The 23,300-nt window shown below is 42.9% G+C and overlaps 1 protein-coding gene across 2 annotated transcripts in view; it reads left to right on the forward strand.

The window, feature by feature from the left end:
* Positions 1-4,861: 4,861 nt before the first annotated feature.
* frem3 (Fras1 related extracellular matrix 3) overlaps positions 4,862-23,300 on the forward strand; it is a 28,436-nt gene continuing 9,997 nt past the window's right edge. For both annotated transcript variants that reach the window (XM_029498707.1, XM_029498700.1), the window contains exons 1-6: positions 4,862-10,025; positions 10,280-10,369; positions 19,816-19,962; positions 20,812-21,042; positions 21,150-21,275; positions 21,404-21,655. In XM_029498707.1, coding sequence (XP_029354567.1) covers positions 4,997-10,025; positions 10,280-10,369; positions 19,816-19,962; positions 20,812-21,042; positions 21,150-21,275; positions 21,404-21,655 — 5,875 coding nt within the window. In that variant the 5' untranslated portion in view covers positions 4,862-4,996. The remainder of the gene's footprint in view (positions 10,026-10,279; positions 10,370-19,815; positions 19,963-20,811; positions 21,043-21,149; positions 21,276-21,403; positions 21,656-23,300) is intronic.

Raw genomic sequence — 23,300 nt, forward strand, 5'->3', positions numbered from 1 at the left:
GTAAATAAATGTGTTGTTTTACTGTGATATAAGTACATGCATTGGCACTCTGTATTTACCTCCACTCCCTCAAACAGCCTGGTAGTCGAAGACTTTTCCTTTTCCTACAATTTACAGGAGCAAAATCTTTTTTTACATAATTTTTTTTTTTTTGTACAGTACAGGCCAAAAGTTTGAGAATGTGTGTCCAAACCTTTGGCCTGTACTGTATGTATAGGCTTGTCAAATTTGAATTTATAATGCATTATTGTTTTATTGATGCCACATTTTGCTCTTCCATGTTCTTCATACTCAAGAGTATTAAAGTTTCTGTTACACTGAGAATTTGCCTTGTGTAAGCTGTTTCTAACTTTTACCATTACAAAACAATTAGTTCAGCTTTAACCAATCTTTAATTCCACAAATATAACAAATAGGTTGACCCTAAATAGCCTGTAGTAGATGTAAGATTTGGCATTGCTCCTCTCTTCTCCTACTGACATGCGTGAGCAATGAGATGTTTATATGAGATGGAAGATGGACGAAAGGAAAGTCTCTGGATGTTTTTTTTATTTTTTATTTTATTTTTTTTTATCATCTGTCAAATGCATGATAGCGTATCTCTGCTGCTCCCCTGCTGACCTTCATAAACAATTCTTCAAAGAGCCTCTGGCTTGTTCTACTGTTAGTGCAAACATGAGCTCCAGGTGCAAACACACATAGTTCAAAGTGACAACGTTAAAAGGCAAGAATCCCACAACACTGAGCTGCACACATTCTTGGCTCAGTAGCCGGGTGTTTCTTCTTGGATCCAGTGTTGTCTGGAACTAAATTAGTTGTTTCATTGTTATTGGTGTTAACTGAACCTTTAATATACCAATAGTTGGCTTTTATGATACCAGATATGGTAGTTTGTGAGCTAGACTATTTATTACTATTCAATTTTGTTGGCATTGTTTAGTAATTAATGCTAATAATCATGCTCATTGTGTGGAGTTTGAGCTGTATGGCTTTAGAGCCCTGTTTAATATCATAAGGCATATAATATTTTTATTATCTCCATCTACAGTGATGTGTTGCCCAGTGTTTGGGTGTGATCCAGCTGCTATATCCAGCCTGTTTCCATGGGCTTCTGCTCTCCTTTAAAGACTAGTGAGAGCACCGGCCTATATCAATCTGCCCACAGGATGCTTTAATCCACCATTAAGCAGATGAAATGTTGCACTGAGCCTGCGGTGCAGCAGTGACGGCAGGAGCGGTTCTAAAATTTGTGTGCATACCCCTCAAACCTGACCGCAGTCATGGACACCCTGCACCAAACCACCCAGTACAGCAGAACACAAACCTCTTCTTCCTCGGAAATGAATCCAAACGTCTCAGGTCTCAGTATCCTCTATTTATACACTGTGTATATTTACAACAGGTCGGATGATTTGGATGCTAGCGAGTAGCGCTTAAGCAAAGAGAATGTAGGAGCAATCTGCTTCGGCTATTCTGAGGAGACAACGAGTTTATTGCAGGTGAATCATCCCTCTGATCTCGAAGCTCGTTTTCAAAGAATCTGCGAGAGCTGCTGTTCTGAGCTTTATCATCAGAGGGACACACAACCATTTAACATGGTTCTGTCGCACATTTGAAATCACGGGTGTGTCAAATACATCTAATTAAGTCTTGGCTAAAAGTTATTACAGTTATATTTACAAGATGGTTTCACAGCTGCATTTTGGACAAACGTGGTTACTTCTCTTTTTACCACCCAATTTTGACAACACACACACACACACACACAAACCAGAAGACTCATCCTCAAGTGTTCACCACAGCTGTTCATCAGCTGTATGATGGTTCAGATGTTCTTGAGAGATAAGTGTTTAAGGATATGCTCAGAATGTGAGGAATGATAACCAAAACTAAAACTAGAGAGAAAACATCCATTAACACTTCTGTCAGCATGTCATATGGTGGAATGTTATAATGAGTCTATTATTTCCTGACCTATTTTTAAAACCACTAAATCATCTAAAGTTTATCAAATCATGCACAAATTCATTTTACATTTAAAAGTCAGCTTTTAATCACTGTGTCACAAGATGATAAATCATTCCATTCACAACAATATTTTCAGGGAAAGACTAATTCTGTCCAAATAATGGGAATCTGTTTCCTTTGTCCCGTGTTGGTTTGTTTTTCTTTCCAGCCAAAAGCAAAATAACACCCAGAATCGAAGTTAACGCTAGCAGCTCTCATATTGAGGCGTCAGCTACCTGTGCATAAAGCTTGATGGTAAAATAACATCCGCACTGGACATCTATGTTTAACATCCTATTTTTCTCTGCCTGTTTGGACAGACGGCACTGTGAGAGTGGAAATAGTGAAGCAAAACGGATGCAAGTAAGACACCCAAAAAAATGACCTGAAAAATATGGGGGACGCAAATGTTGATGCCAAATATTATCAAATAAAAAAAAAAAAAAACTAACCCTCAAACAAAATACATCACTAGAAAGCTCGCGACCAAATCATTATGAATCCCAACGACTTTGGCCAAACTGAACTGGACTGTGATGAAATTTCATCCACAATGACGCATTATGATAAATGCGTCATTTTAAAAAAAAACAAAGAGAAACACAGGTGTGGACTTTAAGGAAAACATGTTTCTGAAGAGCCGTCTCTGAAAACAGACAGATGGAGAAACTGCAGAGAAAGAAAAGAAAGCTAATCCTGACTTGTTGAAGAGACAGGTACGAGCTCTACTTGAGCTTTGTTTTCCATCTATCATGAGGTCATTACTGCCTCCTGGATGAAGAGTTGATCCTTGGCAGGAGGACTCTTGGTCAAGTTATGTCTTTAATGTGTAATGTGGACGAAGACAAGGTGATGGATTAACAAATGTCATGACTGCAGCACAGGAACAAACATGACTAGAAGCTGTTTTCCACTCCCGTAGACAGCTTTGTTGCCTGAAATGCAGTTTCATATCATTTTTATGTGTCTCAAATTTGGATCAAAACTCAAATAATAAGCTTCTGAAATTCATATCTTGATAATTCGTGGTGTACTTCTTCACCGTCAGAGGAATGTGAGTGAAATCCAAGAATAACAAAGTATAAAAAGACTGCTGTGTTTGTTTCTATAGTTACACCCAGTGGTGTGTGCCCCTTTTTATTCTTGGCTGGTCAAGTGAGGAGGGCAAGATTTATTTAGGGGATGCATTGAAAAGTGTGATACAGAATGCCAGGATACAAATGGCATGTCTGCTATTTGGCCCACACTTAAGAGAAGGTTGCTGAGAGGTTGTCCAAAAAGCATTATCATGTCCAGTGAAGAGATCAGTTCTTTAAAAATAAAATAATAACTTAAGTTGTCAACATTATTAAACTGTATTAGGTTAAACCAAAGTATCCGTACTCAGAGCAAAGTATCAGTGTCACTACATCCTTGAAAATGGCTGAAATTTCACGACAGCCGAATGCAAAAATGTAAAAAATTTCAAGCACAAGCAAAGAAACAACTGTGAAAATGTTTGAGGATTGTACACACATCTCTTCATCAAGTGTCAGGCTCAACTCAAAAGATGATCCATAAAAGGCTACTAGATATTTTTATCTTAACATGACCTTGTGTGCCATACTGAATACACATTCTCACATTCTCACTGCATCCCTCCGACTGGATGATGCTGCCGCGCTGTGTTGTGATGTCTTGTTGTTTTCTATATTAGGTTCTGGTGGAAAAATTGTAATATCCTGCATCAGATATTCACACACTGACAGCTAAATGATGATTGGATGTTTTAAATCCAAGCACCCAGTAACGTGGGCTCAGCAACAACTGCTTAAAGAAACTTGACACAGAAGAACTTGAGCAGAATTTTGGCGAAGCAGTTTTTTTTCTCTGCCTGTGAGAGACAGACAGTGGACAGTGACCATACACCTGTCCTGCCAGCTGATGCCAGGTTATTGTCCCTCAGTGTGGGACCAATTACCACTCCGGCGCCGAGTTGGCCCCCTGACACGACCTCGGGCGTCCTGACTCATGGACAAAAGCCTTTGATAGATGATTTCACACACTCAAGTGTATTGTCTCGTTTTGCAAATGGCCGTAATAAAACTTATTTAGATTCAATCGGTCGACTGTAGTGTTTCTTTAGATTCTCTCTAATACAACAAATTGAAGGAATCCGTAATTACATGAGATACACACCGGGTAAGTAAACAAATGCTGGGTTTCTAGCTTCGACCCCCACAGGGAGGAACTAATGTAACAGTGGTAAAGGATTTCACCCTTCATCTTCCTCTGTGGCAGCGTGTGAGATTATCTATCAGACCATATGCACTGGATGCCGTTAGAGGTCCCCGTCACAGTCATACACTCCAGAAATGAAATGAAATTCAATGAAATGCAATTTCCAAAATCAAATCCTGAAAGGATCAAGGAATGATCAGTTGAAAATGATCAGTTTTCAAATGTGGTCATAAAAAACGTGAGGAAAACTAAAGTGTGTTTTTCAACTTGATTTTTTTTTTCTTTTTCTAAATTTCTGTGAAAAAAGTCCATTTTAAATACAATACAGTTCCAACAACAATGGACAAAGCCCTCCATTGAGCACAGATTTGGTTTTCGCAGTGACTTTTACTCCTCTGTGTTTTTTTTTTTTGTTTTTCTGAACGACAAGTGGAGAAGGGTGGGTGTTGGCTGTGGCAGCATTTTCACTGTCTTGTCCAATGGTCTTTCTTAAATTAGCTCTGGGGGCAGGACAGCTCCCTCCCTGCGCTGACAGAAGGAGGAGTCTGTGCTTGTCACTGTCTTCTGTTTCATTATTACCTGCACAGCCCTGCAGCATTCACCACACTTGTATCTCAGTGTGGCCACACAGAAACAGAGAGAGACCAAGGGGACTGAGGCCCAAACCACCAGAAAGCAATTTCTTCTTTGAAATTTTTTTCCCCACTTGGGAGCAGCGGCCTGCAACTGCTGACTTGTAAAATAGATTGCAAGACAACTAGCGGTGGACATGGCTGGTTGTCTGCAAAGCTGCCACCTTCGCAGAAAGTGGGCACATTTTAGTTGCCTGCTTGTGATGTTTTCTCTCAGTTTTTGTTTTGCCTCAGTAGATGCAGAGCCGCTTGACCCAGCACACCTCTATCGCCACAGATCCGGACCTAATGAAGACAATATCATCATTGCCAACAATGGGATCAGGGTTCCCTTTGGGAGGTCCGTCTATCTGGACCCAATCAGTGACCTGGTAATAGACGTGCAGCCTGGTGACCGTTGCCACATCACAGTTTTGGACAATGACCCACTGGCCCAGAAGCCGGGCATGCTGACCCCTAAAAAGTTTCCCTGCTCATTTGGACTGGACAGTGTGAAATACACTCATTTTGGATCACGGAGCCCAAACAAGGATCGCGTGAAGCTGCAGCTTCGTTACGACTCTCAGACGAACACAGTTATTATCCCTTTCATGCTGGAGGTTGAGGTGGTCTTCCAGCAGCTGGAGGTCCTCACCAGGAATATGCCTCTTAATGTAGAAAAGCTCAATGGGGACAGCAACCCCATTGACAAAAAGGCCCTGGAATTTTCCTTTGAAGACGGCGTCACACAGTGTAAGATCACCACTCTGGCCGGCGCTGGAGGACTCCCCAGGTATGGCACTCTTGTGAATAACCCCGGGAATGGCCAAATGATTGACTGTGATGAGTTTGTGAAGCAGGGCATTCGCTACAGGCATAGTGCTAAAACAAATTCACCGAACAGAGACTATATTCCAATGATGGTGGAGCTGCAAGATAATGACGGCAACACCATAATGCAAGAGCATTTCCAAGTGATGGTTAGAATCAGAGAGGGTGCAGAGAACACTGCTCCAAAGCCCAGCTTTGTAGCCATGATGATGATGGAGGTTGATCAGTTTGTGATGACAGCTATTACAAGCGACATGCTGGCTGCTGAGGATGTCGAATCTGACCCCGATGATTTGATCTTCAACATTACCTCACCGCTGAGCCCACAGCAGGGTTACCTCATCAGTACAGATGATCAGAACCTGCCCATTACCTCTTTCTATCAGAGAGACGTCAAAGATCTGAAAATAGCCTATAAACCCCCCTCAGAGGACTCAGAGGTAGAGAGGATTTTCCAGCTAGAATTTGAAATTGTCGACACTGACGGCGCCGTGTCTGATACGTTTGCTTTTATGATTGTGGTGAAGCCTATGAATACTTTGGCGCCTGTTGCGACCAAAAATACAGGGCAGCTATTGTTCGAAGGTCAGTCGCGAGCGCTCTCCAGCTCCCACAATTTAGAGATTAGCGATGAGGATAACCTAGAAGATGTGAGAATTACCGTCGTTGATGGCTTAAAGCATGGAGACCTGACCGTGCTCGGCGCTCGCAGGAAATTCTTTACACCTGCTGATCTAGATGCAGGCATCGTGGTGTACCAGCATGATGGCAGCGACACCTATAGCGACAACATTATCTTTCGAATGACTGACGGCAGGAATGAAGTGGAGTTTTTGTTCCCTATCACCATTGCTCCCACTGACGATGAGCCCCCTATTATAAACGCTAACACCGGTCTGGTGCTGTTCAAGAATGAAATCATGCAGATCTCTCCGTTCATCCTGAGCGCAACAGACATCGATTCAGAAGACTCCACCATAAAGTTTGTCTTGGAGGCGCCCTATTCCGCAGTTGGGGAACTGCTGCTGAGGCAGATTGAGCCTCCATCTGACCCGTCTCTCTGGAAGTTCAGCGAGACAGATGAGATGTTTGAGCAGGTGGTGACCGAGTGGTTTCAGCAGGATATCCTTGATGGAAAGCTGTTCTATCGGCACATTGGACCCCACAGCACCACCACTGTCATCGATCAGTTCGTCTTCCGGGTCCAAGACGATAACGACCCTCCTAATCAATCAGGCGAGCACATGTTCACCATCAAAATCCACCCCGTCGACGACCTCCCCCCTGAGCTTTGCCCAGGCACAACCCTTCACATTACAGTTCAAGAATATGAGCTGACGCACTTCAAGAAGAAATTCTTGTGCTATAGTGATTTAGATTCGGATGACAGGGACCTCAAATATACCATCACTAAGCCTCCAACTGACACAGATGAGAATAATCCAGCCGCTTTAGGGGAAATTGTACTGACTGACAGTCCTGACACTGTAATTATAGAGTTCACACAGGCCCAGGTTAATCACCACAAAGTAGCTTACAAGCCTCCAGACCAGGAGCTGGGCATCACTCCAAAAGTGGCTCAGTTCACATTCATTGTGGAAGACACAGCTGGTAACACAGCAGAGGGGCTATTCACCATTTTTCTACAGCCAGTGGACAACAAGCCCCCGGTTATCACCAACACAGGGTTCACTGTCATGGAAAGAAGTACGTATATCATCACTAGGAAAGAGCTGCACGCCACTGACACAGATACAGATGATGAAAATATCATCTTCACTGTGACCCAGATTCCTCAGTACGGGTACCTGCAGTACTTGGGGATTGACATGTCAAACGGTGAAACGTTTGTGCTTGAGGACATTGCAAATGGGCGCATAAGTTACATACACGGCGGAGAAGAATCTCTCAGTGATGCAATCAAGCTTGACGTCAGCGACGGTTTCCATGACGTACCCATCACCATCAAAATCACCACCGAGCCCGTCGATGATGAGACCCCCACAATTATGCTTCCGGCTGGTCTGCTGGGAGCCTCCATTGACGTACTGGAGAACGGAGCGACAGAGATCACAAGCAATGTCATTCAGGGCCGTGATGAGGACACAGATGACCTCGTGCTCACCTTCATTATTGAAGAACCTCCCAGACTGGGTGAAATCCTGGTTAACGGAGCCCCCGCTGAGAGATTCACACAGAAGGACATTATTAACGGGGTCGTAGTTTACGCTCACACATCCGGTGAAATTGGACCAGTCAAAAAATATGACTCTTTCAACCTTACTTTATCAGATATGTCCGATCAATGGGTGGTAGGGGGCAACAAGGTCCAGGGTGTAACGGTCCACGTCACCATCCTTCCCGTTGACAGCATTCCCCCTATTGTGAGCGTTGGAGAGCAGTTTGTTGTTGTGGAAGGGGAGAAAAATGTCATCACTCTGAATCACATAAAAGCTGAAGATATTGACACGGACAATGAGGACATCTTGTGCACCGTCATTGTCCAGCCAACATCTGGCTATGTGGAAAACATCTCTCCAGCACCAGGCTCTGAGAAATCCAGGGCAGGGACTGCCATCACAGCCTTTAGCATAAAAGACATCACCCTCGGTCATATCTACTACGTCCAAAGCATCCACAAAAATGTTGAACCGGTGGAAGATCGTTTCACCTTCCGCTGTTCTGATGGTGTGAATTTCTCTGAACGCCACTTCTTCCCCATCGTCATCATTCCAACTAATGATGAGAAGCCGGAAATTTTTATTCGCGAGTTTGTGGTAATGGAGGGCATGAGTCTGGTGATTGATACGCCAATTCTGAACGCGGCTGATGCTGACATCCCCGGAGATGAGCTGCACTTTGAGATCATCAAAAACCCCAAGCACGGTACGATAGTCCAGCAGCTCGCCACTGGCACCATTCCTGTGGAAACATTCGACTTAGAACAAATCAAAGAGGCATCTAATATTGTGTATGAACACGACGACACAGAGACCAAAGAAGACAGCTTCGAGGTCAGACTCTCAGATGGAAAACACACAGTGGAAAAAACTGTTCTTATCATGGTTATTCCTGTTGACGACGAGACGCCGAGAATGGCCATAAATGACGGCCTCGATGTAGAGATCGGAGAGACGAAAGTCATCGGCAACAGAGTTTTAAAGGCCACGGATCTTGACTCTGAAGACAAAGACTTAACGTACATTGTGCGGTACGGCCCGGGCCAAGGCTACCTCCAGCGAATCAACAAGTTCGGTGATGTTTTAGGTAACGTCACCGTGGGGATGAACTTCACACAGGACGAAATTGACAAGCAGCTCATTCAATATGTACACACAGGCCAGGAGGGAATCCGTGACCTGCTGAAATTTGATGTCACAGACGGCATCAATCCCCTTATCGACCGTTACTTTTACATCAATATCGGAAGCATCGATATGGTCTTCCCGGATGTTATCAACAAGGGTGTGACGCTCAAGGAGGGAGGCAAAGTCACTCTCACCACTGACCTCCTCAGCACCAGCGATATCAACAGTCCAGATGAATACCTCAGCTTTAGCATCACAAGAGCACCGAGCAGAGGCCACTTAGAGAGCACCGACCAACCCGGCGTTCCCATTTCTACATTCACACAACTGCAGCTTGCTGGCAACAAGATCTACTACATCCACACCTCTGATGATGAGATGAAGATGGACAGCTTTGAGTTTGAGGTTACGGACGGTTACAACCCCGTCTTCCGAACCTTCAGAGTGTCCATCACGGATGTAGACAACAAGAAACCAGTCCTCACTATAAACCAGCTGGTGGTGGAAGAGGGACAAGCCAAGCTCATCACACCATTTGAGCTGACAGCTGAGGATCGGGACACGCCAGACAACCTGTTGCGCTTCATAGTCACCCAGGTGCCGGTGCACGGGCAGCTGCTTTTCAACAACACCCAACCAATCTCATCCTTCACCAAGCAGGATCTAAATGAGAACCTTATCAGCTATAAGCACGACGGCACTGAGACCAACGAAGACAGCTTCTCCTTCACGATCACTGATGGTACACATACTGATTTTTATGTCTTTCCTGACACGGTGTATGAGACCCGCAAAGCCCAGATGATGACCATTCGCATTAACACGGTGGACAACGGTGTGCCCCAAATTGTGATCAATAAGGCTGCAGCATCACTGAAGGTCCTGCAAACAGGCCACCTGGGCTTCGTAATCACCAGCAAGACTCTGCGATCCGAGGATCGCGACAGTCCCCAAAAGGCCCTGAAATACAGTGTGTCCGAGGCGCCTCTTCATGGCTTCATCATTAACACAGCCCTGGGCAATGACAGCATTAAAACCTTCACACAAGGTGAGCCAATGTCATGGTATCAAATATTTCCAAAATCAATTTAAGATGCATTCTGGCATTTTTTACACTTTCTTCTTCACGGAGTTCTGATTTTATTATCGGATATGTCTAACTAATGAAATGTGTAGACTCCTCTGTGACCTATATTACTCTGCAGCCCAAGGGCTGTAACTAAAACCTTGTTAAGATGGTTTAGTTGTCATAACTATGTTTTTTTGGCTACTACTCAATTTCTCTGTGTGTCATACCAACAGCCGATATCAATGACATGAAGATCTGTTACGTCCTTTTGGATGGGAGCAACGCCACAAGTGATATCTTCTATTTCACAGTTGAAGACCACGGTAGGACTCTTAAAATTTTATATTTGTGTGCGTTGACACCAAACTGGGGCCCATTACCAAGAAATCACTTGCCCAAAGGCTTTTCTCAGACTTTATCTGTCTTTTTTAATGGCTCCTTAAAATTAAAACTTCCTGCTCTCTGTCAATCAACCAAGTGTTTGCATCACAAAGACTTAGAGCAGCTAGCCATGACTGACACCCTGTATAGAGGCGGAGGAGTCTTTTCACCCCACTGGAGAGGGGAGCAGGTTTAGAGGAAACAGGTCAAATGAGACTTAAGCCAAACAATGACCGTTGGTTGGTAAAGGTGAAAGAGATGAGACCAGCACAAGCTCCAAACGTTATTGTTAATGAACAATAGGTTTCCCTCAGGGCTCTTTCTCAGATCTTTCAAATGTTCCCTCTCATTATCTGTGAAGTGGCACTGTGTGATGTGAAAATTCTTGCAGGATACTATAATCAGTTAATGTTCACTCTTATTCACAAAAGTATTTCAGTTTGGCCCCATAAATATCATTGTCTGCAAGTGTGTGGAAACTGAAAACAATATTTTGTGGATTCAACATCCAGTCAGCTCCTCTACATTTTGAATTGGATTCATTTCTTTTTTCTTTTTTTTTTAGTTTACGCCGATCCTGACACCACTGACAGACTTTGGTTTTAAATAACATGTTCTTAGTGAGGCAGACAGTCATACAAGCATCATTTATAGAATATTACTGATGTATATAGTGTTATAATATGACATCTTGTGATCGTCTCATTTGGACACATCCAACATATTCTTATCCAGTTTATTATATAAATATTAAAATAATTTATGCTAAATGTGAATATACACCTTGTCACCACTGATTTAGTTTCACTCAAACAGCATTACAAAAATAGCAGATGTAAGGCATTATGATGTAGCAGTCATCGTCTGCTCTCCTAGCATCAGCTGAAATGCAATCAAGACGAGGGAAGAGGGAAAGTGCAGTCTGTAATTATGCTGGATTGAGGGCCATGCTAAAGTTCGCACCACTGTTATCATGAGGACCATCATGTGGGCACCACCAGGAAGATGTGAGCCTTTACCAAGTTATTGTCTTTCCTCAGTAAAGCGAAGCCACTCATTATCCTCAACTGAACACCTACAAATTAACTGTTTTCACAGACCGAAAGTGAAGCAGGTGATCATTTATTTTTAACAAAGGTCAGCAGCCCTGACATTGCTTAAAATAGATTATCATTCACAACTCTTGTAAATATTTCTTTACTTTAAGTTGAGCTATTATTCTGTCTTAAGAAAAGCTGGTGGACATTCCTGTGTCTAACTACAGGAAGGGAGCGAGAGCTTCAATTAGCTCAACAGTCTTTTTGCTGTTTGCTTCCTCACTTTGTTCAAGCTTCCAGCCAACTCAGCTGAACCAGGTGCAGTGAGGCAGGATGGGACAAAACCATGTTTCTGTGTGACTACAGAAAGGCACCGACAAGGCCTTCGGGTCACAGCACAGGATATCGTATATGGGATTAACAGTATCAGCATATATCATTCTACATAACAGCTACACATACGCACACACACACACAAACATACCTACACATCCTTAGAAAAAGATCAAATAGCAGATAAAAGTGGGACAAGTGAAGCGGGGAATCACTAATGTGAGGTGTTGAGGAGGTTACGGCCGAGGGTGGGGTGGAATTATCTTGGACTTGTAGGGACATGCATGATGGGGGGGGGGGCAGCTGATGGTCAGCCTATTTGCTATCTTCCATCATCTAAGTCGTTGAGCTGTTTGTGTGGGAAGCAAATTCTGGGTCAGTAAAGATTTGCTCCCACTTGCGCATAAAGGTGCATTTGCTCTGGTTTAAAAAGGAGAATTCACTAGCCTTGGCCCCAACAGTGAAACAGGAAAATGTACAACAGAAATGTCGCACATTAACAAATATGTCTGACAAAAGGTACAGAAACAGGAAAGTGCGCTAGTTTGACATAGAATCAGAATTCCCATCCCGAATAAAAACTGACCACAGTGACTGTTACTCTCAAAAGTTTGGACACACTTTCCTATTCATTTGAATGAGAAAGTGTTTCCAAACGTCTGGCTGGTAGTGGAAGTTTAATCATTATGTTTCCCAAACACAGTAAAGCTATTTAGCTGAGTTGTTATGTTAAATGCAGCTTAAGTGTGGGCTTGGGTTAAGATATATGCCTTCAGATGCATTGATATGGCCAGATGCTTAAGGGTCTTAGCTGTCTTTAAAGGGTACCTGCCACAACACGTACCACACTGAGGCTTCATTATTAATGGGTCAGTGACACACACACACTCACAACTCATTAACATATCCTTGTGGAGTAGTGTAGCCATGTAGCACACCTCTCAAATGTTGCCAATATGCATCTGTGTAACTGCCATTTCGTGACATTAAGACCTTAATGAGAAACACTAAGCAGTGTGCAGCCAGACACAGCTGAAGTGTGGTTGCTGCAATTGTGTAAAGTGTGTCTTAGTAGGAGGTCAAGAGCGAACATTTAGTTTCCTATGAGGACTCTCAGTGTGGACCTTCCGGTCAGCTCTGTTGAGTCAGGACACAATCAGTTCTTTGAAACTTCTCACTTCTTTCAAGAAGGTCACGGGTTCAATTCCCCGGTCTGGGGCCTTTCTGTGTGGAGTTAGCATGTTCTCGCCGTGCCTGCATTTGGTTTCCTCCCACCGTCCAAAGACATCATGTTTGGGCTAACCGGTGACTCTAAATTGTCTGTAGGTCTGAGTGTGAGTTGTGTGTTGGCCCTGTGATGGACTGGCGACCTGTCCAGGGTGGACCTTTCCCTCGGCCAATGTGAGCTGGAATCCAGAACCCCGCGACCAAGAAATGGATGAGCGTTAAAAGATGAAAGAAAGAATGGATGAACTGCTTGGATGAGTTCTCGCAACATATTGGAATAACAAACACAAACCTCCAGTAATGATGTTGCAGTGACCTCAAAAACAAACTGTAGTTAAACTTGTTCTCACAGTCTGCTGAGAATTTCTATGGGAAGAGCAATAACCTGTGTGTAAGTGGCCAGGTCAGAGACTCCCTGCAGCCAGAAGTTTGCGACACTTGGGCAATAAATACTTGCTTTTACAAGTGGATACACAAATATCCTTGTTCGTCAGTCATGAGCCCACTGGGCCACAGTTTAGGAGAAGGAACCAAGGTAGGTTCATGCTTGTTTCTACGTCTCAGAACTTGTGCTATACGTATGTCGTGCTGCTGAGCAGACACTCGCCAGCTTTACGTCGTGTGTCAATTTCAATTTCAGTTTGACTGAAAAGCTCATCAAATCCTCCTGATAAAGAAAGAAGGCAAAAATGAAGCAAGCATTTGCATTCAGAGAAGGCTTTTTTTATTTTTTTCCTTTTTTTCAATAGCAACAGTCTATAGGCCTCCAGCTCTGGAGAGGGATCAGAGACCCTAGAGGGGCTGTGTGTTATGTGATCATTCAGAGCTGTGAGAGGAATGCACTTCCTTGGAGACTCCAGACTGCAGGGCCACAGACAGAGCAGGGCCTGGAAGTGCAGTCCTATCCTGAGCAGACAGGTGTGTATGTGAGAAGGAAGGCTGAAGGAGGATCTCCTTTCAAAGACACCCGTCACCCCACTCCCAGCTCTGCAGAAATCCAACCCATTCTCAGATAGACCGATAACCTGCGAACTTCCAGTGCAGAGCTTCCTGCTTTGGAGAGACATTCCCCACCAACAAAGAGAAAAACCAATGAAAAAGAGCTTTATGTATACATATAGTCACGCAGTCTCTGCTTTAGTTGGACGATCATCGTTTTTCTTTAATTCAGAGGATGTTTTCTGCTGCACAGTGGGACCGTGTGCTGACGGATAGAGCCATGTTACACCCTAATTTCCTGACTGTGTTGTGGGATCTTACATGTCAGCCATGTCAACAGTCACCAGGAGATTTACTGGCTAATGGTGCCAGTGTCAGGGTCCCCTGTGACTAGAAGAAGCCGAGGCCTCTCAGTCTCCCTCCACCACACCCCACTCTCTGTTCCCGCTCTTTGCCTCCTTTTGCTCCGTGACCTCTTTGGGTATCGCTATTCTACTTATTTGGTGTGGCCGTTTTTCATTGCTTCGTCTCAAATTCTTTCCCCCTCTCCTTCCTCTCGGGTTTTTCTCCTATCTGTCTCAGTGAACTATTGTATCAACTCATTCACTGTCTTTCTCTTTTTTGTCCTTTTTCTTTGGCCTTGATTTATGGTGGTTTGAGGGCTGTTGGGGTGGGGGGGGGGTTATGATGTATGGCCACAGCAGTTATTCTTATCTGCTCTCATATGGCAAAGCTGTTGCTGCTCTAAGCCACGCTGTCATTGAGTTACTCGCACTGCTTTCCTTGTCCTTTTCTTTTTAGCCACACGAGCAGTGAGGTTGCTGTAATGGCGGTTCTTGTTCTATTAGCCGATTCACCACTTTGGGCCTCACTGAAATATTTCAGTAACTTTGGAATGGATAACCATTAGAGCTGTCAATTAAAAACCCCCCGGTGCCCAAGGGAATGCATTTTCCTGATTTAAGCGGCCTTGACGTTTGTTCATTCCTGCTCATTCCAACTCTCCTTCGAGATGAACTGTAATAACTTTGACCATCTGTTAAGCTACTTTATCTGTCAGTCATCGTTTTGAAAGTTTTAAAGTAAGTTAATGAAGTTAAGTAAGTAAGTAAGCTAAGTTAAATTATTTGCTTTCTGATCAAGGCATTCTAATTAGTTGTGCCAGTGCTAGCTATATGTCCTACAACAGTAAACATCTTAAACATTCATTGCCTGCCAAGCATCAGTCTTTAGCATTGTCATTGTAAGCATGCCAACATGGCTGAGCAATCTTTGGCTTTTGTTTCTGTGCAACTGTCCAATGTGACTTGACATCAGCTGTGAGAATCCATATCTGCTTTCCTTCCATCCTCATTCATCATTCGGCAAATAGCTTGGTGAAATACACAATGATTCTCAGCACCATGTTTGTCATTAGATTTCTGTAAAGTGTTACAAACGGCTTTGTCACCATGCCGAGAGTGGCAAACAAGGGGCGAATAGGATGCAGGCCTCAGGCCCTGTCAAGCTATGATTTGTAACATCCTCCAGAGATCAGTTCACCCTCCTGAACGAGAGCAGTGACCGAGCCTCTGTAATGTGGCGATTTACAGCACAAGCTGTCCGGAAGGAATGACTGCGGTTATTAATAAATTTAATCATGCAGCATACCTAACATTTTAATTCCTCGGATCACAGAGAGGAAGCCAAGTTAAGGTCTCACAATTTAAAATATCTCTTTGCTCTATACTTGTTACTTATATTGAAAAGCACAAGAATCAAAATAAAGATGAACTTTTGACATCAGATTTAATAGAGCATGCTTTTAAATAATGCTCTGACATTTTAATACCGATCATAGCTGACTGGGACCTCCTCAGTATTTATACCAACAAGGTGATTAATGAGGAAATGTAATAATGGCAATGCTTGTCACTTGATAAGGATATTCTTAGAAGGTTGCTCCTACTTGCATCATGTCGGTGGACGTCAAGCTCCATACTGGCCTTCCTTTCCAATGATATCTACAGTCTGACCCACTGTGCCGCTGCAGCTATCTAAGGCACAAGCAGCACGGCTGTGTAAGTATGAGCTGAAGAATGTGCTGCCCCAGGACACCAATGCAAAGAAATTCTGAAGCAGTAATATCATGTACGGTGTATGTTTTGATGCTACTGACAGGATATTTAAAATATTTAAAATTTTATCAAGAGCACTCTTTTACTGAGTTGATTCTTCCTGCTCTACTATCATCAAAATTACTCCACTTTCACATTAAAGTCTAAATCAAAATGCTAATATGAGTACACCATAGGAAGCTTCCATATGGCTTTCATCACTAAAGTAAGCCTTTTAGCTTTTAATGAGAGATTGGAGAGGATCTGGTTAGAATCAGTAAGGATGCTCAAACAAAAAAGCATTCCCACTTCTATAATATTCCTTTTCCTGGCTCAGTTGGTGATTTGCATCAATTACTCTGAAGTTAATTTATTAAATAGCTGCTAACAAGGACATTCCAAATTGCATATGGCCAATAAACTTTTCATCCCAGCAGAAATTATGATGATTGTCAGTTTGAAAAGCTAATGGAAATGTGAGCTGAGCCAGGCAGCTACAGTGCGTATTGGATTTGATGGCCAGTCTAATATAGTATGCATGCCATAAAAATTGTAATACGTGAGACCATCAATCATATTTAAATTCACGTTGGAGTAGCTGTTAGGAATCTCATATTTGCAGGTCTTGAATTTGTCATTTGCCTCATTTCTGCTCTGGTTAGTACCATTTATGTGTTACCCTGGAATGTCTTGCATCTTGACTGCTTCTTGATTTGTTGAAACTCATGCCAACTTCAGCCTCAGTGTCTGACAGCATGTACAATGGAAGTCAGAGAAAGGGAGATTCCCCCAGACTTACACTGGGGAGAACAATGTGGAGGCAGGCAGGGAGGCATGCCATGGTGGTAGAGCTGGCCCACCCAGACTGTGGCCTGCTGTCCTTCTCAGTTGTTCATCCCCTGAGCGAACAAAGCTGAGACAGGGAGGAAGGGGAGCTTGGAGGGGGAGAGGGGTGTGGAGTACAGCTGTCACTCTGCTCCACATAATATGGGAGTCTGGCGGGAAGGAGGATTTCTCAGAACAAAAACAGACAGACAGACAGACAGACAGGCAACGACAGAGAGAGATCTTTGCTTTGATGATACTGAGTCGAGCCAGAAAATTGTTGTTCTTGTTTTTGGTCTTTCCTAAACTATGTTATTATGTGACTCCATATAACTCAACAGTGAAGGGCTACGAAAGGACGAGGCATTCTGGACAGTACTGGCAGCCGTAATGCTGGACAGCAATTTTGCTTGTACAACAAAGAGCAGCACCTGTTGACCACACAGTGTTATAAACCCACTGAGCAGGACGAGGAAAAGGGCAGATGTTACTTGCAGTCCCTTTGAGTACAGGTTGTGTCTGCATTTATTTGTTTTTCCTCTATTAAAGATAAGAGAAAAACAAAACAAAATAAGATGTGACATATCTGATAAGGAGCAAATTCTGATGATTTGATAAAAATTCATTTAAAGGCTACTGACAATAGAAACGACAGGCAGTCCCCTTTGCGTCATTTTACATTTGTCATGTTATACCTGTGCCTCCTTTGCACACTGACATATCAGGTAGCGCTGTGACGGACATGGAAAGGCAGCACATTTCATCAGCTCTTTCTCTCCTGCCAGTCACTGCCAAGTTTGAACTATTTCTCAAGTCAAGTGCTCATCACCTCACTGCTGTTTATAGATTATAAACTTCAGAGTTTAACTTTTGTTATAGGACCACCTCAAAAAGTGCAATAGCTGACTGCTACAACATTTCACTGACCAGTGTTAAGCTAACAATATAATAAACTATAATATAATAATAAACTAACTATATAAATGTATTTACGGGTATTATATAGGCGTCTCTTATTCAGCAAAATACAACCTATCAGCCCACGAAATGCCAGTAGCTATGATCTGGTCTCATTCATGAAATCGTTTTGGCTTGATGGTGTTCATTTGATAATCCTCAATGATCTCCACTGAGTGAGCTTCTAATATCACCTCCAAGTTGGGCACTCTGCCAGGACACACTTTCTCCAGCAGAGAAACAACGTGATAATTGAAGCTTGTCGGCCTTCCCGTTTTGAAATCGTAAATCTGGTCACAATGAGGGTGTTCTTCTTGCGGACACAAAAACTTGATTCCAGATTGAAGGAAAGGATATTTAGATTATTCACTCAACGGAATACAGGGAGTTCCTGTACGGAGTACAACAAAGGATTATGCTTGTTAGTTAGTTGCTAGTTTTATGTTTTGCGTGTAGGCCGCAGCAAGACATACACAATATGTTTTTCTTGTATTTTTAAACACAAACTATCAGAAATCTGAGCAGCGAGCATGTTCAGGTCGCTGTGAAGGCTGTCCCATGTCGCCTCTTCTTTTCATTTTGCCATCGTGGATCTGTCTGCGTGCGGACAGAATAGAAAAGTGGTTCTACCACGATTTGAAACTGTTGTGTTTGTTTGTGAGAGGAAATGGCAAAGAGGCTTAATTTTGAACAAATTTTCCAGCTGGTTAACTCCAGCAGAGACCTGATCCAATGTTATCCTTATTCCGTAAAAAAAAACTTTTATTGTTATCACTTCCATCTGAGCATGCCTCTGCCTTTTGGTGAATGTGGTTGCTCCCTGTTGTGACACAGGCTGGTTTGGCTTCAGTGTTGACATGTGGGTTTGAGGAAGGACTCTCCACCATCCTGAATACCCACATTCAACCCCCCCACCAGTGTTTTCATTCTCCCCAAGCACATAGCAAAAAGGCTGCAGCCTCTTTCTTCCTCACTGAGGCAAAACTGAGTTCAATGCTGGCTTATTGTGGCTGAAGCTCCTTAACAATATTGTACATAGTACATAGTTTGTCTTTTCTGAAATACATGTCGCACCAAATAACAAGTTATTAGATTAACTAGACTTCAGAAAAAGTAATGATTTTCATCCTGAACAGATTTAGGTCAAAAGGGCTGCTGTCAGTGTAACCAGCCATACCAAGAGATCCTACCCTCTCTAACCCCTAAGAATCCACTGATCCTGAGCCATTTCACATCTCCTAAGTCACAGGTCACCAGGCTCATCTCACTCAAAGACAGGCCATGAGGACATTTATTCAATGTTAAAAAAAAAACAAACAAAACATTTGCATGATGCAGCAGAACCCGTCATCTTAAATATCTCTGAGGAGGTGAGTATCAAGTCAGAGGCCAAAACTGAGTCGACAGTTTGAGGGATTACATGAGTCATGAGATGGTGTGGATTAGGGGCAGGATCGGGCCTTTAGTTGTGGAGCAGTGACCGGTGACTCTGACCTGTGGATGATTCATGTTGACTGTATTCAAATGTATCTAATGCAAAGCCAGAATATCTGGTCTTTACATACTTTGGCTGATACACAAGAGATCTGCTCCTAAATGAGATAAAACAGGATGACAAAATGTTTTCGTAAGCAGACGATGATGAGTGTATATGTGTTGGTATGAGTCCTGTTGAGAGATGAGTATGTGAGAGGGTGTTGGACACAGGTCGGTGAGAATGAGAAGAAATAAAAAGCAAAGCTCGCCTTGAAGCCCAGTGGAGGGAGGTTTAGGGAAGCCCTGGCATTAAGTTATCATGTTTCCTTTCCAAAATTCAAATGCCTCTTTGATTCTTTTTATCCTGCAGCCTGAAGCGGTTTCTATGGCTCACTGGCTCTTAGTATAAACAAGAGTTTTCTTATTGTACTGTGCAGGTGAGGAGGTCTTTCAGACTTGGCACTCAGGCATTAAGCTTTCTTCTCTCTTTGTCTTCAGGTGGAAACAAACTAAAGCCTCAGCCTTTCCGGCTCAACTGGGCCTGGATCTCCTTGGAGAGGGAATACTACTTGGTGGATGAGGATGCCAAATTCCTGGAGGTGACTCTGAAACGCAGAGGCTACCTGGGGGAAACCTCCTTTGTCAGTAAGTGTTTTCTGCCCTAATGTGTCAACTGTGAAAAAAAAAATGGTGTTGTCATATTTTGGACAGAATTAAACAACAAACAAAGACTAACTACTACATTTCCATATACAATGTGTGTGTATGGATTATCTGTATTGACTTTGACTGAAGTTTTTGGACAGAAGATGTGATTTATGTTTTATTTACTGTTTCCCTTTCAACGTAGCTGAAATTTCTGTTGCATTTGTGTAGCCAATAAATTAATATGGCAGCATGTGACAATGTGACATGTGACTTTTTCGTAAAGAGTAATCGCCCCTTTAGCAGTTTCCCCAGATGGTATTGGGAAATTTATGTGATTTCAAAGGCCAGTCCTGCTATAAAAAGTGAACACAGTGCACTTATTTAAAACCTGTGCAGACTCTTGCAAAGCTGCTGGGTGTCATCAATTTACTCCCTAAGTTGAACTAGATAAAATGTACAAATCAACAACCGAGTCTACAAAACAACGCAAATCTTTGGTTCTGAAAGAGGTATGATTGAGAGACCATATGAACTTTTGTAGAAAAGGTCACAAGGAAATGGCAATGTGTTGATCAATGACATTAGCATGCTGCAGATTTGTAATAACAAATGTTGCCACCCTGTCTTTGAAGACACATGGGGCGCACTTCTTGACTTAAGGTTAAACTGTATCAACGAAATACGACAAAATATGCTTGCTGTGCTTTTTTGTTTCAGGCTAAAATAGAGAATACTAGCTGAGATTTGATTTCAATATGATTTCATTTCACCTACAGAATGTAATTAGTAATTTGAGTAGTCAAACCACTAACCCTAACCCACAACATGTTCACCCCCCTCCCTCAGGTATTGCCACTAAGGATGGCACAGCTGAGAAAGATAAGGACTTTCGCGGTAAAGCCCAGAAACAGGTGCAGTTCAATCCTGGCCAGACCACGGCTACCTGGAGGGTGAAGATCTTCACGGACCAGGAGTTTGAGACTTCAGAGACCTTTGAGATACAGCTGTCAGACCCAGTCATGGCAGTCTTGGAGTTTCCTGACATTGCAAGAGTTGAGATTGTGGATCCTGGAGATGGTAAGAATCTGACATTTGAAAAATATTTGACCACCATGGAACTGACTTCATTAATCCATTAAGTTACACATTCTTACTTATTGTCTCTCCTCTTTCTCTTCCAACAGAATCAACGGTATTCATTCCTCAAGCAGAGTATAAGATTGAGGAGGATGTCGGTGAGCTGCTGGTGCCGGTACGGCGCTCAGGAGATGCCAGCCAGGAACTGATGGTTGTCTGTTACACTCAGCAAGGTTTTAATTCACAAGTTTTTTTTACGCATATCGATTTTCTCTTTTTTGCTGTTTTAATGACACAGCAACTCAACAAGGAACAGTCATATTTTAACTGATATTCCTTCTCTATCCCTATAATTCCTCAGCCACGGCAACTGGCACCATACCCACCACTGTCTTGTCCTATTCCGATTACATCAGCCGGCCTGAAGACCACACCAGTGTTCTGCGTTTCGATAAGGATGAACGTGAAAAACTCTGCCGCATCATCATCATCGACGACTCCCTCTATGAGGAGGAAGAGAGCTTCAATGTGAGCCTCAGCATGCCCATGGGCGGCCAAGTGGGCGCCAACTTCCCATCCACCAAAGTGACAATCTTGGCAGATAGTGATGATGGTGAGTCAGCTCATCTAACTTTAGTTGTTGTAGCCAAGCACCATGAATCCACTGAAGGTGCACATGCAGGAGCATAACACATCTTAGTCTTACACCCTCTTCTTGTTCTTCATTCATACGACACACGTCTGTCTGTCTGAGTATTAGAAACAAGGCTACAAAGACAGGTGTTAGGATGGGGGATGACAGCCTCGGTGGGTGGAGAGCTACATCTGCCCGTCTGACAGATAAAAAGACTTTAAACCTCACCGTGTTCCTCCAGCGAACGCCGTCCTAATTGGCATTCAGAGGAGCTCTGGGGGAGACACAGGGAATCCCTTTGTCTGCAGGGACCAAAAGGCAGGTGGTGGAGAGACAGGGACTACTGTGCAGGGAATCCAAGTGATGCTGCCGTCTGTTTGATGCAATTCAGTGCAACTCTGCTGTTTTGTGTTAAAGGAGTAGACCTTATGTGTGTACATATGTGCGTGTGTATGAATTTGTATGCATATGCGTATGTGCATACATTTTTATATTTCCATATACACATTTTTAATTGTGTTAATTATCAGTTCTTAACAAATTCTTTTAGTGTTTCTTGCCGATTCCTCATCCATTTATTTTGGTTTCAAAGCTAGCTTGCTTTCTTGCTTTCTTTCTTTGCTACTAAAGCTGATTGATTGCTGGTATGTAGCGTGGTTGTTGTGCTGCTGCACTGCACACGCACTTTTGTTCTGCACAAATGATGCTCCTAATAGAAAATTAAAGTTATTTGAAATTGAAGTTAAAGATATTACACTGGCTGAAATGTCCTTTTTAGCTTGAAAGAAGGCAGATTTTAAAGCTATACGTTACAAAATTGTCATTGTCTCAACAAACCTGACAAACAGCTGCCCTCAGAAACATTAAGGATGTTATGTTTGTCTTTCTTCACAATCCCAAAGTCATTTTGCTTTACTCACATTCCTCCCCAGCTTTTACTGAGGCTAGTTTTCCACATTTGCCCTCCACTGTGACAAACCAGTGTGGAGGAATTCACATCCTTCCCATGCAATTTGTAACACAAGTGCAATCACCGTCCATGTAAAAATAATCAGCATGCATTCCCAGACTTGAGGAGACAAACGAAGACTCCTTAGTGTAAACCTCTATTGTGGTTTCAGATCTTGTTGGGTCCTGAGGTAACACCCCACCATAAATCTGGCTCTGTGTGTGTGTCTATGTGAGTGTTTGTGTGCATGTAAAACCATCTGCCTGTCTGAGTAAACTTGTGGTTTGGACTCTCGCCAGCATCCAGTCTCTATTGTTACTGTACTTGACTGCGTCTTCCTCCCCCTGATCTTTACGGTTGCCATGTTGGCACTTGTTTCTCTACAAAAATTGGAAAAAATAGCTGGTTGGAGGTTAAAACAGAAAATCTCCCTTTAGCATCAGTTGTGTATTGCAGTATCACAAATAATCCCAAGATCTGCAAGTTTTTTTTAGCAGATCTTTCGACTTTATTATGTATGTATTTTGGCCTTTGGGCATTCATTGTGTTCATCTAACAGCACAACACAGTACATTTAAATAGACAAAAACAAAGCGCGTGTGATCTACACTGTTGTGTGATGATCCAACGAAGGCTTCACACTTCAGGAGTCCCTTAATATTTGCAAAATAATAT

Source organism: Echeneis naucrates, chromosome 1 (genome assembly GCF_900963305.1).
Source record: "Echeneis naucrates chromosome 1, fEcheNa1.1, whole genome shotgun sequence".
In the NCBI taxonomy this organism is placed as follows: domain Eukaryota; kingdom Metazoa; phylum Chordata; class Actinopteri; order Carangiformes; family Echeneidae; genus Echeneis; species Echeneis naucrates.